Genomic DNA, 14,340 nt, shown 5'->3' with positions numbered 1-14,340 from the left:
AACACACTCAGAGCAGCTGAGTCCAAGCAATTAATGTTTTGTGATTAAAGGCAGCTTCAAGGGCAAAGTGTTTAATTCAAATTAAACTGTGTCCTGTTGTTGGCCCCACAGGGCTGACACACTCAGGTTGTGGCTCTGTGGCTGGTTTGATTGATTATGCAGCATGTGTCGTCTCCCCGTGACCTTGTGTGGGCTCGACGTGTGGCGTTGGTCAGCAATATGTAGGCATAATATTTTGACAGCAGTTTCACACTACTGTTTCACACTGCGGAGCTTGTCCATGTTTCTATTTATTTTTTTATTTTTGAGCTCAGCTCCTCCTGGTTCAGCGCTCAGGCTTATATTTGACTTGAAAAGATCTTCTTCATGCTTTTAACGCTTCATGCTGTATCTTTTTTTTTTTTTTTTTTTTGCATTTCATTGAAACTTTTACTTTTCAGTTGCTGCCTTGCTTCGCTTCAGGTGTGAAAATAACATAAATAAAGCAACTTCAATTAAGTTTGACTACTATATAGACTGTTTACCTTCTGATAGACATAATGTGAAGCGGGACTACGCTCACATAGTCACTATTATCACCAGGGTATCAACTGTAGATACCAAAGATTCATCTCAAACACAAGCAACCTTTATGTTATATTTTTCACTTTTTTGGGGGGTAAAAGGTCATGTCACTGAGTAAAATCTATGACCAGCACACAGTCTGTCAGATGCAGAGTAACGCTTCCTCTGACCTCTTCTGCTCTCAGCATGTCTCTGACTGACCGTCACCGTTTATTACTTGTTCGTTTATTCTTCATAAAAAACTTTTCACACTCTGCTGGCTCTTTAGAGCCGTTTAAATGTTTCATTTCTAGCAGTTTTGGTAAACTTGGCCTCAGATCGTTTGTCAACAGACTGAAATGCTCCACAGCTTCATTTTCAAATCACAAACTCATTAAAAAACGTGTAAGTTTGCAGAGCGACTCCCTGGCTGCAGCTGGAGTAACTGTGAACTGCAAAGACATTTGCGAGTCTTATCCCCTTGAAAGTGATTTTTAATTTATGAACACCCTATTGATCTTGGAAATGGGACGCCAGCTTTGCGCCCTTTGATGTACTGAGCACTTGGTGCATGCTGCACATGCCGTAGTGCGCTGATGCTGAACGACTTGGATAGACTCTGCTCAACCTCATTACCTTCTTACCCGGCGGTTCCCCCAACTTGACACACTTGTGCAGAGAAACGCGCATCGGGCCTCTGCGGTTCACGGTTTGATCGCAGTCGTGTTCAAGTGAGAACGTCTTCATGTGCCACAATTAGACATGTGATGAATGAGTGTTTAAGAAAGCTGTTTGAGTGGGATTATTTATCAGCCCCCCCCCCACACACACTGTCACAATGATAGATGGTATTTTGATGGTAGGTTCGAATGTGTTTCCCCTCCCCACTGTAACCAGAGCGTGGTCTCATTGGTTCAGTGTTTAACCTGCGCATTAGTAGGCGGAGCAGGTTTGAGGCTGTGAGAATGTGAAGTGCTTTTTGAGCTGAATGAAAAACAAAAAGTGTAGCAAGCGCCTGAAGACTCTGTGGCGAGATGTTCCTGGTGTTCTGTGGGGTTGGGTTTAAGTTTACCACTGCATGCAGAGAGCCACGATTCAGCGGTGGTACGAGATGTTTTCTAAAGTCTTTACCGCGGTTGAAGTCCACTAGATCCTACAATGTGTAAAACAAATATGAATAGCGTGTCTTCAGTTGGTCTTAATTTCTGAAAATTGCAACTTACTCTTCTACCATTTTTTTTGTCCAACATAAACTTTGTTGTCATGCTTCCCACTTAAATCGTACACGCATTACGATAGTATGGCTGCTCTCAAACACTTCTATGAAGGAAGACGCTCTAAAATGTCATTGTTGAGTCGAGATAAACTGTATTGATGATGTATTCATAAAGCTAAGATGATAATTAGGAGTTTAGTGAAATAGTTACAGTTAAACAGTTGAAGTTGAAATGACATCTTCTCATGATGGCAGTGCTGAAGCAAACCACAGTTTCTCATGCGGCTAAAGCAGTGAATAACAAGCCCAGTTAAACTTGTCACAATAGACAAATTAAACTTATCATATTAATGATCCAGGAGTTACTCATGACTGCTGAAATTAGTTGTGTTCAGACATTATTTTTCAGAGGTGTGGGCACAGACTTCATGCCCAAAAAACATTTTTCATTTCCCACAATTAGGCCTAATTTCCCTCTTTAGTTAAAAAGAAAAAAGAAAAAAGAAAAGCCTGCATATACCAGAATCTACACAGATTGAGCCTGCTAACCATCACTCCTCTGAAGGTGACCCCTGCAGGTTGCCGTGTCATTTTCTAAAGATGAGACGTCTCCTGCAGTGAAACACAGATGTTTCCACCTGGTTCACATTTTGAGATCACATTTGCAGCCTTTGTATGTCGTGCTCCTCGTTGTCTCTGTTCAGCCTCGATCCGACAAAGACAAAATCCTCATAAAACCTTCGCACACGAAGAGAAGCAAATAACTGAAAAAGTCCTCGCTGTGAGGGGGGGCTCAGAGAGGGAGGGCCGGGGTTACTGTTGTGCTGCTGGGTGATGTCTCTGTCCTCAGTAATTTGGTCACACAGTCTTTTTGATCTTTATCCACCGTGACTTTGTTGACATTTTCTGGGATTCAGCTGGAGATTTGATGGCAACTTTGTGGTCTAATTAGGCCAGGCTCACCGATTTGTTCTCTCTCTTTGTCTCGACTTCTCTCTCAGCACTTTATTTTCTCGGCCACTGAGACTCGGGGCTTCTGAGAGAAAAAAGAAATCCATACATCCCGCTTTGATGACGTGTTTCTTGATAGCGAACGCTCCGTCCTGAAGCCTCTTTGTGCTGATATATCACATCAGTGGAGCATTTGCTGTTTATAATTCTCTTGACAGCTGAGACTGAGCTTAGGTAATTTATCACAGAGAGAAGGAGCACATTTCTTCTCTGCTCCAACCTCTGGCTGATAATTTATGATCTCTGTGTGAAGGCCTCAACCTACAGTCAAACAACGCCTGTGTGTGCCTCTGAGAAACTCTTCTCTGGAAATCTTAATGAGCTGGTCTGTTTACAAGCCTTGGTCTGTTGCAGGAGATGTTGTGTAGGTTGTTTTGCCTCTGGTCATGTCCGATTCTGTTTTTTTGAATAAAATAAATGCGCTAGAATCTGCTATATCCAAACAAAATCAGTCCAATGCTTAATTTATCTCCTACATTTCATCTTGTAAATGTTTTTCAATGCGACGATTCAAAGTGATTGGATAATTGATGTATATTTAATTTGGTTAGATGGATAACAGACTGCATGGTGGAGTAGTGGGTGGCACGCTCTCCTCAAAGTATCCCTGGTTAGAGGGTTGGGGGGCAGCTTGTGCAGAGTTTGCATGTTTTCTCCACGTGTGGGGTTTTTTGTTTGTGTACTCCAGTTTCTCCAACATGCATTGGTCGGACTGAAAGTGAGTGTATGTGACTGGTTGTCTCTGTTTTCCCCGTTGTGGAGTGACATACATACATACATACATACATACATACATACATACATACATACATACATACATACATACATACATACATTTGTTATATCTTCATATCAACTTGACCACAGTCTTAATTGGTTTACCATCATGTCAGTGTGTTGTTTCTTCATAATTCTCGACTGTGTCCATGTGCACTTCACACTCAGCTTGTATTGATATTTGGATCACTGCTACGCACCTATAAACTACACTCGTATTTTATATATATATATATATATACTCACAAACACACACAATGCTGCACACAGCCCTGGCAGCCCTACAGCCACAGTGTGTGTTTAATCTTTTCCCTGGCGCCACTTCCTAGCTGAGAGCATTCCTGGCACCCAGAGGCCCAGAGGGGGCCGAGCTGCGGGCCGAGCAGTGTAACACTTCAGAGCTGGCACCTCGTCTCGTTACCATCCAGGCGTCCCCATTTTGCCTCCTTTTTGGCGCAAAACGCCCCGCTTACCCCTCCGTTCCTTGGGCTGAGGATCCTTTCCATGGAGAATGACCTCTTTGAAGGATGGTCTGGTTCCTTTCAGAGGAGATTCTCCTCGCGCTCAGTTTCCCAGCGCTGCGTCTACCTCTGGATGCCCGAGCCCCCCATCCAAGAATGTGAATTGGCAGAGGACATAATTAAGGCGATGTCTGTCCTTATACATGGCCTAACCTTTAAGAACCCGGCCTCGTATTCAAAGCAGGGTTTTTCTTTCTCTGGCTACTGTTGCTGCAGAGTATCAATTATTGTATGGCTTGAATAGCTGACGAGAAAACTGGCTGAGGCTGAGAGTAGATTGTTGTTTGTTTACAAACGTTAGAAAGCTTCTCTGCATCATCTTAAATGTTTTTCTCACTAGTATGAAAAAGTGAAACCACAGTGCTTCACTGTGCAGCAGCAGCATTTAGATAGATAAACTTTATTGTCTGCACCAAGCGGTGACAGAAATCTTTCTTTAACAAGGCTCCCAAACAATAAAATGCAATCCATATTTAAAACACACTTAAGCTACAAAGGAAATGATAAACGGAAACAGGAAACAGTAGCCGATAAAAAAAGAAAAAAATATATATATATGTGCAGTCTGATTTCTTATTTCATTTTGTTTAGAGTGGCTATTGCATTTGGGATGACGGATTTTTTGTAGGTGTTTTTGCGGGTCAGAAGGACTTTGAAGTGTTTACCTGATGGGAGGAGTCCTCTATGATCAGGGTGGCTTTCCTGATCACTGGGCGGTTGGACAGTTCAGGGATCTGAGTCCATGGTGATTTTTCTGGCCTGTTTAACAATAAGGTTTTGTGTTTAGTGGAGCTTTTGCATGTGGAAAAATGACCCCAAAAAAACACTCAAATCCTAAAAGGCAGTTTCATTTCAATACAATTGAATAACTCATGTCTTTTGTGACATGAGTTATTCAATTGACCTCATTCAATTAAGGAGATTATTAGAGACTTTGCTGAAAGTTGCCGGAACCCTGAGTCGAGGTCTTTCAGGTCACAGTTTCAATGATCCCGTTTGTTCACAAATATTAAGTTTAATGAAGCATTTCTTTCATGAAAGTTAAATCCCGCTGAAGGTGACGTTCAGTCAACAAAATCGTAAGATGAGGTTTGAAGTGTGGTTGTGTCAGAAAAGCTCTCTGAAGCCATAATCAAACAATAATTGGTTTGAACTTGAATCAAGTCGGCTATGGATCAGTTAATACTGTGAAAATTATTTATGGATTTTTGTTTAAGTGGCTTTGATGATCATTTAAATCATGACTTAAATCATGGCCACCTCAGCTTCTTCATGAGCTTTAAGAATGACCTATCTTCAAGTTTCTTCACTCTTACTCACTAAAATAAGTGCTTTGAAGACACACTGCAAAATTGTGATGGAAATTGTTCCTAATTGTCTATCATTTTGTCTTGGGAAGGAATACTTGGCCTCAAAAGGGAGCAGAGGCATCAATCCATCCTCCACATGGCACATAATGTCTCAGTGACTCATGAGAAGCTCCAATTAAATCACAATTAGAATTCAGCAGTTTTCATCGAAACAAGAAAACATGATACCAAACAAATGATTCCCTGTCTGAATCTTGTGGCCCCCTTTGGCCTGTATCCTACCAACCACCAGGCTGGAAAATACAACCTTAAATGATTTAATGATCAGACAACATATTAAACTATTGAATTATTACTGTGTGAAAGTAAAGTCTGACCTGCTGTTGTTTGTCGCTTCTCACATTCTTGTGTACACAGGTGTGTGTGTGTGTGTGTGTGTGTGTGTGTGTGTGTGTGTGTGTGTGTGTGTGTGTGTGTTTACAGTAAAGTGTGAATTAGTGCAGCGACCCTGCTTGTGCCTGTGCTTTGATTTGTCCCCACTTCCTCTCCTAAGGCCCTGTATTATTACTGTGCTGGAAGCGCTTGACTGAAAGCTGGAGGATTAAAGCCGTGTCAAACATGCTTCTCTGTCTCACTTCCTCTATGACCCCCCCCCTTCTTCTCTTCCTCCCCCTCTTCCCTTGGCACTCTGTGTTTAAACTTGCCCGGTGCCAAACCAGAGATCTGGTAACTTTGGGCAGTGCTGTTTGTGTGAGTTCTGCTCACAGGTTCTGCTCTCTGGCCGGCGTCCAGACGCCACAAACAAAGCGTCCCATTGATGATTTTGGAGGGAGAGGCCGGGGCTTGTTTTCATGACACATTTGATTTGATTAAGCCTGTTTTGTGTTTGCTCCTGAGGCTACAGAATCCTGCAGGGCACTTAGACAAAATGACAGTGGCCTCCCGCCATGACCTTAAAGGGAGAATATGAAACTTTGCGAAGACAAAAGGATGTGAGCTCCCTGTTGAAGGAGAAAAGTCTCGACGGCTCCTCGAGTGGCCGCAGGAGTCGCTGTTTAGCCAAAACCTTAAACGCTGAAATCTCGCCTTCTTAGGCGCATACCTGAGGTTTCTAATTAGGACTTCTAGCTTTTAATTCCATCACTTTAATTTTAGGACTTTATATCAATTCATTAGTTGTTTGGTCCAAAAAAAAAAAAAAAAGATGTCTGGGTTTTGGAACAACATCCAATCTGAAATAAACAGAAATCAATTGGCTTTGTACTTGTTAATCACATAGGTGACCGCCCTGTTTGCTTCTTGTTCAGATTGTTTTCATTATAATATTACTCCTGAGCGAGCAGTGCACTTACTGTGAACTGTCAGTGACTTTCACCTCATACATGCTGAAGAGCTGTTTCACTTTATTGTGGGCAAGGTTACAGCGAAAAAAACAAGCAATAAAATATGCTCAGTAAAATCGTAATTCGCTGTAAATATGAACTGTGATATGTTTGCCCAGCAGATTATAGTGTGATGCAACATGATGAAACTGACTCATATACATTTTATTTGCTGGTGGCAAAGACTCTGTTAAAGATTGTTGTTGAGGAATAAAGACTTAATAATTTACTGTACAGAGAAAGCTGTACAACAAGACATTTTTTTTAGGGAAAATCCATTCAAACCTCAAAGAAGGATCTGGTTTGAAAACAGGAGATTTATAGATGAGAGGAATGCTTGACCGGGTGAGTGTGGTATTTAAGGCTCTCAGTGCGGCACGTATAATGGAGCAGCATCTTTGCTTCCGGACAAAGAAAGCAAAGAATGAGCTGTGAATACAGGCGTGAAATTGCTGATTAGAAAGTTGGAAAGTGCTGAAAGGAAACATGGATTTGTTCTCTCTTAGTCTTGGCATACATCTCATATCTGTTCAAGCTCAAAACTCGAAAAAAACACCCCTCGGAGCCAAGAACACGGTGTAAAAAGGCTCGTTATTATATTCATCAAAGTCTCATTTTTGCACAGTTGTAGGTGTTTTTCCTTCAGTTTGTGACCCTCGGCTCTTTCCGCGGTGACATTAAGAGCTTCACTGCTCCTCTGTTTAAGTCCAGAGTGACAGCTGCATAAACCCTCCAACATCCGCCTGCATCGACCTGCATCTGACCTGCTGTCACAGGTGCACCGTGTGTGAGTGAGGACTGGTTTCCGTCACATTTGATCTACTCTCGTGCGTTTGTGCTTAAAAAAAAAAAAAAAATGGAGATAACTTTATTTTGCATGCACACACATGTGGATGATGATCTAATAACAGGAAATAGATTGAGTTTGACAGACATGCAAAATAACACACATCAGTTTAGTGGGTTTTTCTGGTTTACAGAATTTCCCTCTGAGATTGATATTCTATTCTATTCTATTCTATTCTTCAGTAATAGTGTTATTCTTGATCATTCACAAACTGAAATCACAATCTGTTCAGGTGAGCAGGCTTTCCACAGTGTTTTAGCGATTCAGGCCCTGAGTGTAATTTTTGCAAACAAACAAACCAAAAAAACTACCTGTACTGTTGGATAAAATTGCTCTGGAAATTTAGAAATATAGAAATATAATATGCTTAATGTGATTGAACAGTCTAATGGACTCATATTCATCTTGTCAATAAATCCTACTGATTATGGTGACAGGCACTGCAGCTCCACTAGTCAGGAGGAGGTGAGGAAATAAAGCAGATGTTCTCTGTTACAAAGTGCCTGTTTTAGGATTGACTATATTAGGCAGCAAGTGAACATTTTGTCCCCACGGTTGTAGAAAAATACAAAAGTGTGGGGTTTTAGTCACTGCGCATCAGTGCACTGGTGTGAGAACACAACTCAGGTCACAGCAGTTGGATTCCTTTTCGTCCTTTCCAGCTGCACATTAAAGACTTTATCAGTCAGTGGTTTGATTTCTTTCCCCCCTGCTCTCTGTTTCAGATGGAATCCACTCAGTGTCAGCTCAGTGCCTCCTCCAGGTCACCATCATCACCGACGAGATGTTGTCCAACAGCATCACGTTACGACTCGCCAACACCTCCCAGGAGCACTTCCTGTCCCTGCTGCTCGCACAGTTCCTGGACGGCGTGGCCCGCGTCCTGTCCGCCGCTCCCGAGGACGTCGTCATCTTCAACATCCAAGACGACACGGACGTCAGCGCTCGCATCCTCAATGTCAGCCTGTCCGTGGCGGTGCCTGTGTTCGGGGAGGGGCACCAGCGTCCCGGGGGGGTCTCACACGGAGGTGACCGGCCCGGCAGGGGTCTTGAGACGGGGGAGTTCTTCTGCTCCGAGGAACTCCAGGAGAGGCTGTATTTGAACCGCAGCCTCCTCGCTCAGATCTCCTCTCAGGAGGTTCTCCCCTTTGACGACAACATCTGCCTGCGGGAACCCTGCGAGAACTACATGAAGTGTGTGTCTGTGCTCAAGTTCGACAGTCTGGCTCCCTTTGTAGCCTCCGACACCATCCTGTTCAGACCCATCCACCCTATCGCCGGGCTGCGCTGTCGCTGTCCCACCGGCTTCACGGGAGACTACTGTGAGACTGAGATCGACCTGTGCTACTCCAAACCCTGCGGACCTCACGGCGTGTGCCGCAGCCGAGAGGGAGGCTTCACCTGCGAGTGCTTTGAGGACTACACAGGTGAGATCTTTTTCATTTTTAATCAATTTATAGCTTCATTGACCAGACGGTCCTCTTCATGGTGTGTTCAAATATGTGATGTACACAGAGGAAGCTGGAGTATCTGATCTCTCTTTGAATTCACAGACTCTGCTCTGACATGAACATATGACATATTTGCTCCACTATGTTTTACTAAATAATACAGAAGTGGACAGAAGTATTTATTTTTTTGTTATAGTTTGTTTCCAACGTAATCTTTTATGAGGCTTTTGCTGATGAGGCTATGATGTATTTGGTTGTGACCCGACATTCAGCAGTGTTGTGTCAGAGATGTGAAACTTTTCAGTTCAGACTTAGTACGCCTCCAAATATATCAAGTTCTAAGACAAAAAGTAGTAATTTAGCATCTAAAAACAAGAGAAATGCTTCTTATTTAATTAATTCTTAATTCTGCGTTTCATGCTGAACTAAAAGGTTTAGTTGTGTTGTTTATCTTCTAAACAAAGACAACATGTCAGCCTATGGATTTTCCTGATGTTTTAATTTAAAGTCAGGTCACATTACTGTCCCAAGGTTTTTATTACACGAGTAAACGTTTTTTTTTTTTTTGCTTGTTGCAGTTGTCCTGGTTGTATTACCAGTTATTTCACAGGTAAAATAGATAATTCACTACAAATGATTCCGAAAAAAGTTTTGTGCACAAGTCAGAATAATAGAACACAGGCTGGTGGAACCAAGTCCGACTAACTATCGTCAAAGGCAGAGTCCGACCCGTCAGACCATCACAAGACAAACAGAGCGACAATCACACCTACAAACCGGAGTACCCAGAGGAAACACGACCACTGTTCCACCGCAGCCACCATCAGGTCATATTGTGTTGAAATAATAACCCTCAAAATGCATTTCTCAAAAAAAAAGAAAAATCTCACAACAAATAATAAACACATGAAAAAGGATTGTTGTTCTTTTATTGAGATTCAATCACATATATTGATAAATTGGTATCATAAGGTTAAACAAGAAGATATTTTGACAAGCAAAGTAACACTCATACTTTATTATACGTTGATTTTTTGTGTTTCATAAAGAACTCGCATTATATTATACATTTTCAGACTCTATGAGATCCCGCTGAATAAAAAAGAAAGGAAATCTGTCCTTAAGTGTTTGGTTCTCCTTGAAGGTGAAAGGGCACGATTTCTGCCAAGCTGCTCACACGTCGCCTCCCAAATGTTCATTTCTCCACAAAGATCCCATGGGGGCTTTAATGTCTGCATCTGTCTCGTCCTCAGCTCCTTATTGAACGAGGCTCTTTATAGACACAGACTGTCCACTCCACTAATGACCACTGCTCAGCGGACAAAGACTGAGTGATGAGTTATTGATTTGATGTGTCCCTGTCGTAGTAATCCACATCAGACGCTAATGAACAAACATGATCCCGAAAAGCACCGGTTCACGTTTCTGAATGTTAAAAGGCAGGAAGTAGGTAGATATGGAGATAGAAACACATAGAAATAAAACACTGGAGGAGATGGATAGAAGAGCAATGTTTTTCCTGCCTGTTCACGAAGCTGATGATGATGAAGGAAAGAAAACAAGAGCAGTTTCTCTTTATGCTGTAGTTTTGCAGAGTGGAGCAAAGGAAGGAAAGGATTAATTGTAGATGCTTACAGATGGAGCTCTGAAATGCCTGCTTGGTTAAAACACCTAAGATTAAAGAATTATTAAAAACATCACAAAGTGAAAAGGAGAGGACAGCAGCATTAATTTTCTCCCCCCAAAAAATCAATTAATTTATTACAGCAGGAATTGTTATTTATTCATTGCTCTAGAAATTATTCACATCCTCAAAGGGTTAAATACTGTCTGCTCAGTGGGTTTATGGTGGAAGGGAAAAGGGGAGAAGCTGAAAAGGAGTTTAAAGAGAAATAGAGCAAATGTATGCTAATTTATGCAATATGAATTTCAGGGTAGTTGCCCCATCTTTTTGTTGAGAGGTTAAGTGGGTCACATTATGACTTTTTGATGCGAGTGGGAGTTTTAGCGTGTCTTTGAAACACCACGGTAGTTATTCGTGTTTATGGGGTAACTGTACCGCCCTCTGTTATGTGTCAGCTGTAAATATGTAGTTTGTAACCTCATATGGTACATGTTTATCAATTATGCACATGAATGATTTATAAATGTACATGTATGAACCCTCATACAGATTTACTTCCTTTCACTGCAACTGACTTTTAGTGGTTTAAAGGTCAAAGGTTAAAGGTGAATGTGACCTCACACTTGTCCAGCCACCTAAACACCATATACAAGCATCAGAATATATATTGTGCTTCACAAATAGTGCGAAAACACAAGAAATAAGCACTTTAACATAAAACAGGAGGAAGCAGCAGTGAAGAAAGCGTCTCATGGAGCCGAAGCTCAACTTGAAGTCATCACTCTGCAACCAAAAGATTGTCTTGATTTTTAGATTTGTTCTTGTGATCACTCTTTACCTGTGATGGCCTGGCGTCTGTCCAGTGTTAGATGGTTTTAGTCAGCTGGGATTAGCTCCAGCTACCCTGAATAGGATATAAGCGGTATAGAAGATGGATGACTATTCTCTTAACAACTTGTTTTTTTGTTGGAGTAAAGCAACATAATATTCCACTTCCTGCATGAAGCCTGACATATAATGTGTCACGATGTGATTCAATGATACAAATTCACAGAAAAGCACCGTTACCTATCTATATTCATCAGTTCAAATCTACAGTATTATAATTGATTTAAAGGGATTAAACATTTTCAATGGTTAGTGGAATAAAGTGTGTCAGATTAGATTAGTCCGACTCTGTTTATTCCATACTTATTGGTCCATTCCTCCGCTGTTGTAGAGAAGATACTTCAACAAGCGGAAAACAGACCTGTTGAAGGACCACTTAGAATTCTCCTTTTCTTTTTCATCAGCAAGAAAATAATGACTTTATCCACCGAAAGCCACACTTGAAAAGGCTTTCAGGTAAAGACGCTGCTAAAAGTCACGCGGTAGCCTTCGTGAACTCAGTAATGGCTTTTCCTTCCATATGTCTTTTTGAACACTGAAAGGTTTTTTTTCTTCTTTTCTCACCTATTTATACAGCTGTTTATGAATCCTCAAAATAGTGTCGGCATTTGAGTGCGTGGGCTCAGAGTCCAGGTTGAGTGGCACTTACGTATTATGGCACAGCTGTGGGTGTTGGAGCTGAACTGCAGTTGCTTTTAACGTGAATCAGCAGAGAAGGGCAGAGCGGGAGAACGAAGGAGTGGGTGGAGTGGGTGTATTTTTCTCCCACAGTGGGCAGCATTAGAGAGATTTAGACTCCGACGCCGTTGGACGTGGCGGACTGGTCTCACTGTGTTGGCTGAATGTGTCTCTGGAGCTGATGTTTGAATCACACCGTCAGACTGTTTGATTAAACGAGGTCGCGCAGACAGCTTTTATTAGATGTGTTTAACTGTGATATACAACACCCACTGCTCTTCTTCAGTCAGCGCCGGGTTCATCAGTGCTTACTGTGTGTGTGTGTGTGTGTGTGTGTGTGTGTGTGTGTGTGTGTGTGTGTGTTAATTCACAGGAAATGCATTTAAGTCAATGGATTGTCCCTGGAGAGAATGTTTGACCTTGTTTTTCTCACATCTTGAGGTGCAAAAACCTGACGGCACACTGCAGGTGTAGTGAAAGATCTTCCATGTCGGGATCAAAATCCTTGACTTTGGAAAGTTCTGCATATTTTTAGTGGCCAAGATGTGGTTAGTTGAGGTTAGAGTTTCAACAGGTTAACATTATGGTTAGGCTCTTAGGGCCTGATCTACCGAGGGTTCGTCCATATAAAAACTTGGTAATGGGTGCACGTGCATGGAGGCTGATCCACTAATGCGATGCACCTGATGCACATGCCTGACAGACACACACAAAATAACACACATTATTGACTTTACAAATATGGAACATCACGCATGTCGTCCAGATTGTCCAAAAAAAAAGCTATTTTATTTACAAGGTCTGAAAACGTTTGCGTTGTGTATGATGTCTGCTTTTAACCGGTATGAAGAGGAGTTGTAAATGGTGTCGTTAATGCGGTGCGAAGCATTTTCTAAGCTGGCCTTCCACAACTGTGATTAGTAGGACTTTATTATTGGAACCCAAATCACTGTAGAAGCTGATTTTTTGGTGAAATCGGTGAGAGGGGCTGCCAGTGTTGCAAAATGAAAGTCACGACAAAAACAAGCTTCTCTTTGCTCATGAGTTCCCAGCGTCTTCTCCCCTCCACTTCACTTCCCTGCTCCTTCCTAAACCCTCTTGGCTCCGCCTCCTGATTCTCACTGGCCTATCAGTACAGACCATAGAGGACAGGTAAAACATTTTGAAAGAAAATGTATTGCTCTTCATTGAAGTACCTTTCTTTCAGGCATCACTACAAAACTGGATCTTCAAGAAACAAAATATCATTTGTTGTTTGATTTAAACAAATCAGCACAACATATTCAATGTTGAGGCATCCTCCTTTTCAACTGGTTCTTCATTCTGCTTCAAATTATAATCATCTCCCACATCACATTTATCTTTTTTCTTTGATTTTCAACATTCAAATGTATATCCTCTGGTATGGCTGATAATGTCCTCCACCAGCACATCCGCCTCTACGGTATTAAAATGTAACAAGTGACACCACATGCACATGTCTTTCCTACAAAAAGCATTACATTTACATTTTTCAGTAAAGGTTTGGTTTTTAGGTCGGACCAAGGTTAAAAGTACGTTAAGGTAAATGAAAAGAAAAAGAAAATGGATCAAAAGGTTATGTCAGGGTAAAGAGGGAACGGTTACTATTAGACAAGTAGTAGTTATGGCAAAAGTAACAACTAGAAGTGAATCCCTGCAAGGCATTAAAACAAACCGTGTGTGTGTGTGTGTGTGTGTGTGTGTGTGTGTGTGTGTGTGTGTGTGTGTGTGTGTGTGTGTGTGTGTGTGTGTGTGTGTGTGTGTGTGTTAGGAGTGCTAAATTGCACCCTCCCTGTGTGGCTGGGGTGGGTGGTTAAGTGCCGAATAGCTGCAATTATGTGTGTAAGAAAGGTGCACCGACAATCTGTGGAATATTTATGTGTTAATGGTGTGTGTGAGTGTGTACGTGTGTGTACTGGGAAACTGTTGGACCGTAGGCGTTACCAGATGGTAACAGGAAGAAAAATGAAAAGAAAAATGAAAAAAAAAAAAAAAAAACATTGCAGCCATCATCTTTGCAGCTCTTTAGAGGGACGGACTGAATGATTTGACTCGTCTTAGTCACTCTGTA

General features: G+C 41.7%; 1 protein-coding gene across 1 annotated transcript in view; it reads left to right on the top strand.

Moving 5' to 3' along the window:
* The window catches only part of celsr2 (cadherin, EGF LAG seven-pass G-type receptor 2), a gene marked incomplete at its 5' end in the record, with an annotated part of 63,958 nt that overhangs the window by 14,885 nt on the left and 34,733 nt on the right, over nucleotides 1-14,340 (top strand). Inside the window, one exon of the mRNA XM_080462231.1 lies at nucleotides 8,333-9,034. Within this exon, the coding sequence (XP_080318357.1) occupies nucleotides 8,333-9,034 (702 nt within the window). The remainder of the gene's footprint in view (nucleotides 1-8,332; nucleotides 9,035-14,340) is intronic.

Source organism: Lipophrys pholis (genome assembly GCF_963383615.2).
Source record: "Lipophrys pholis genome assembly, chromosome: 4".
Lineage (NCBI taxonomy): Eukaryota > Metazoa > Chordata > Actinopteri > Blenniiformes > Blenniidae > Lipophrys > Lipophrys pholis.
The sequence above is the reverse complement of the archived record's forward strand: the minus strand, read 5'-3'. Positions and strand labels throughout refer to the sequence as shown.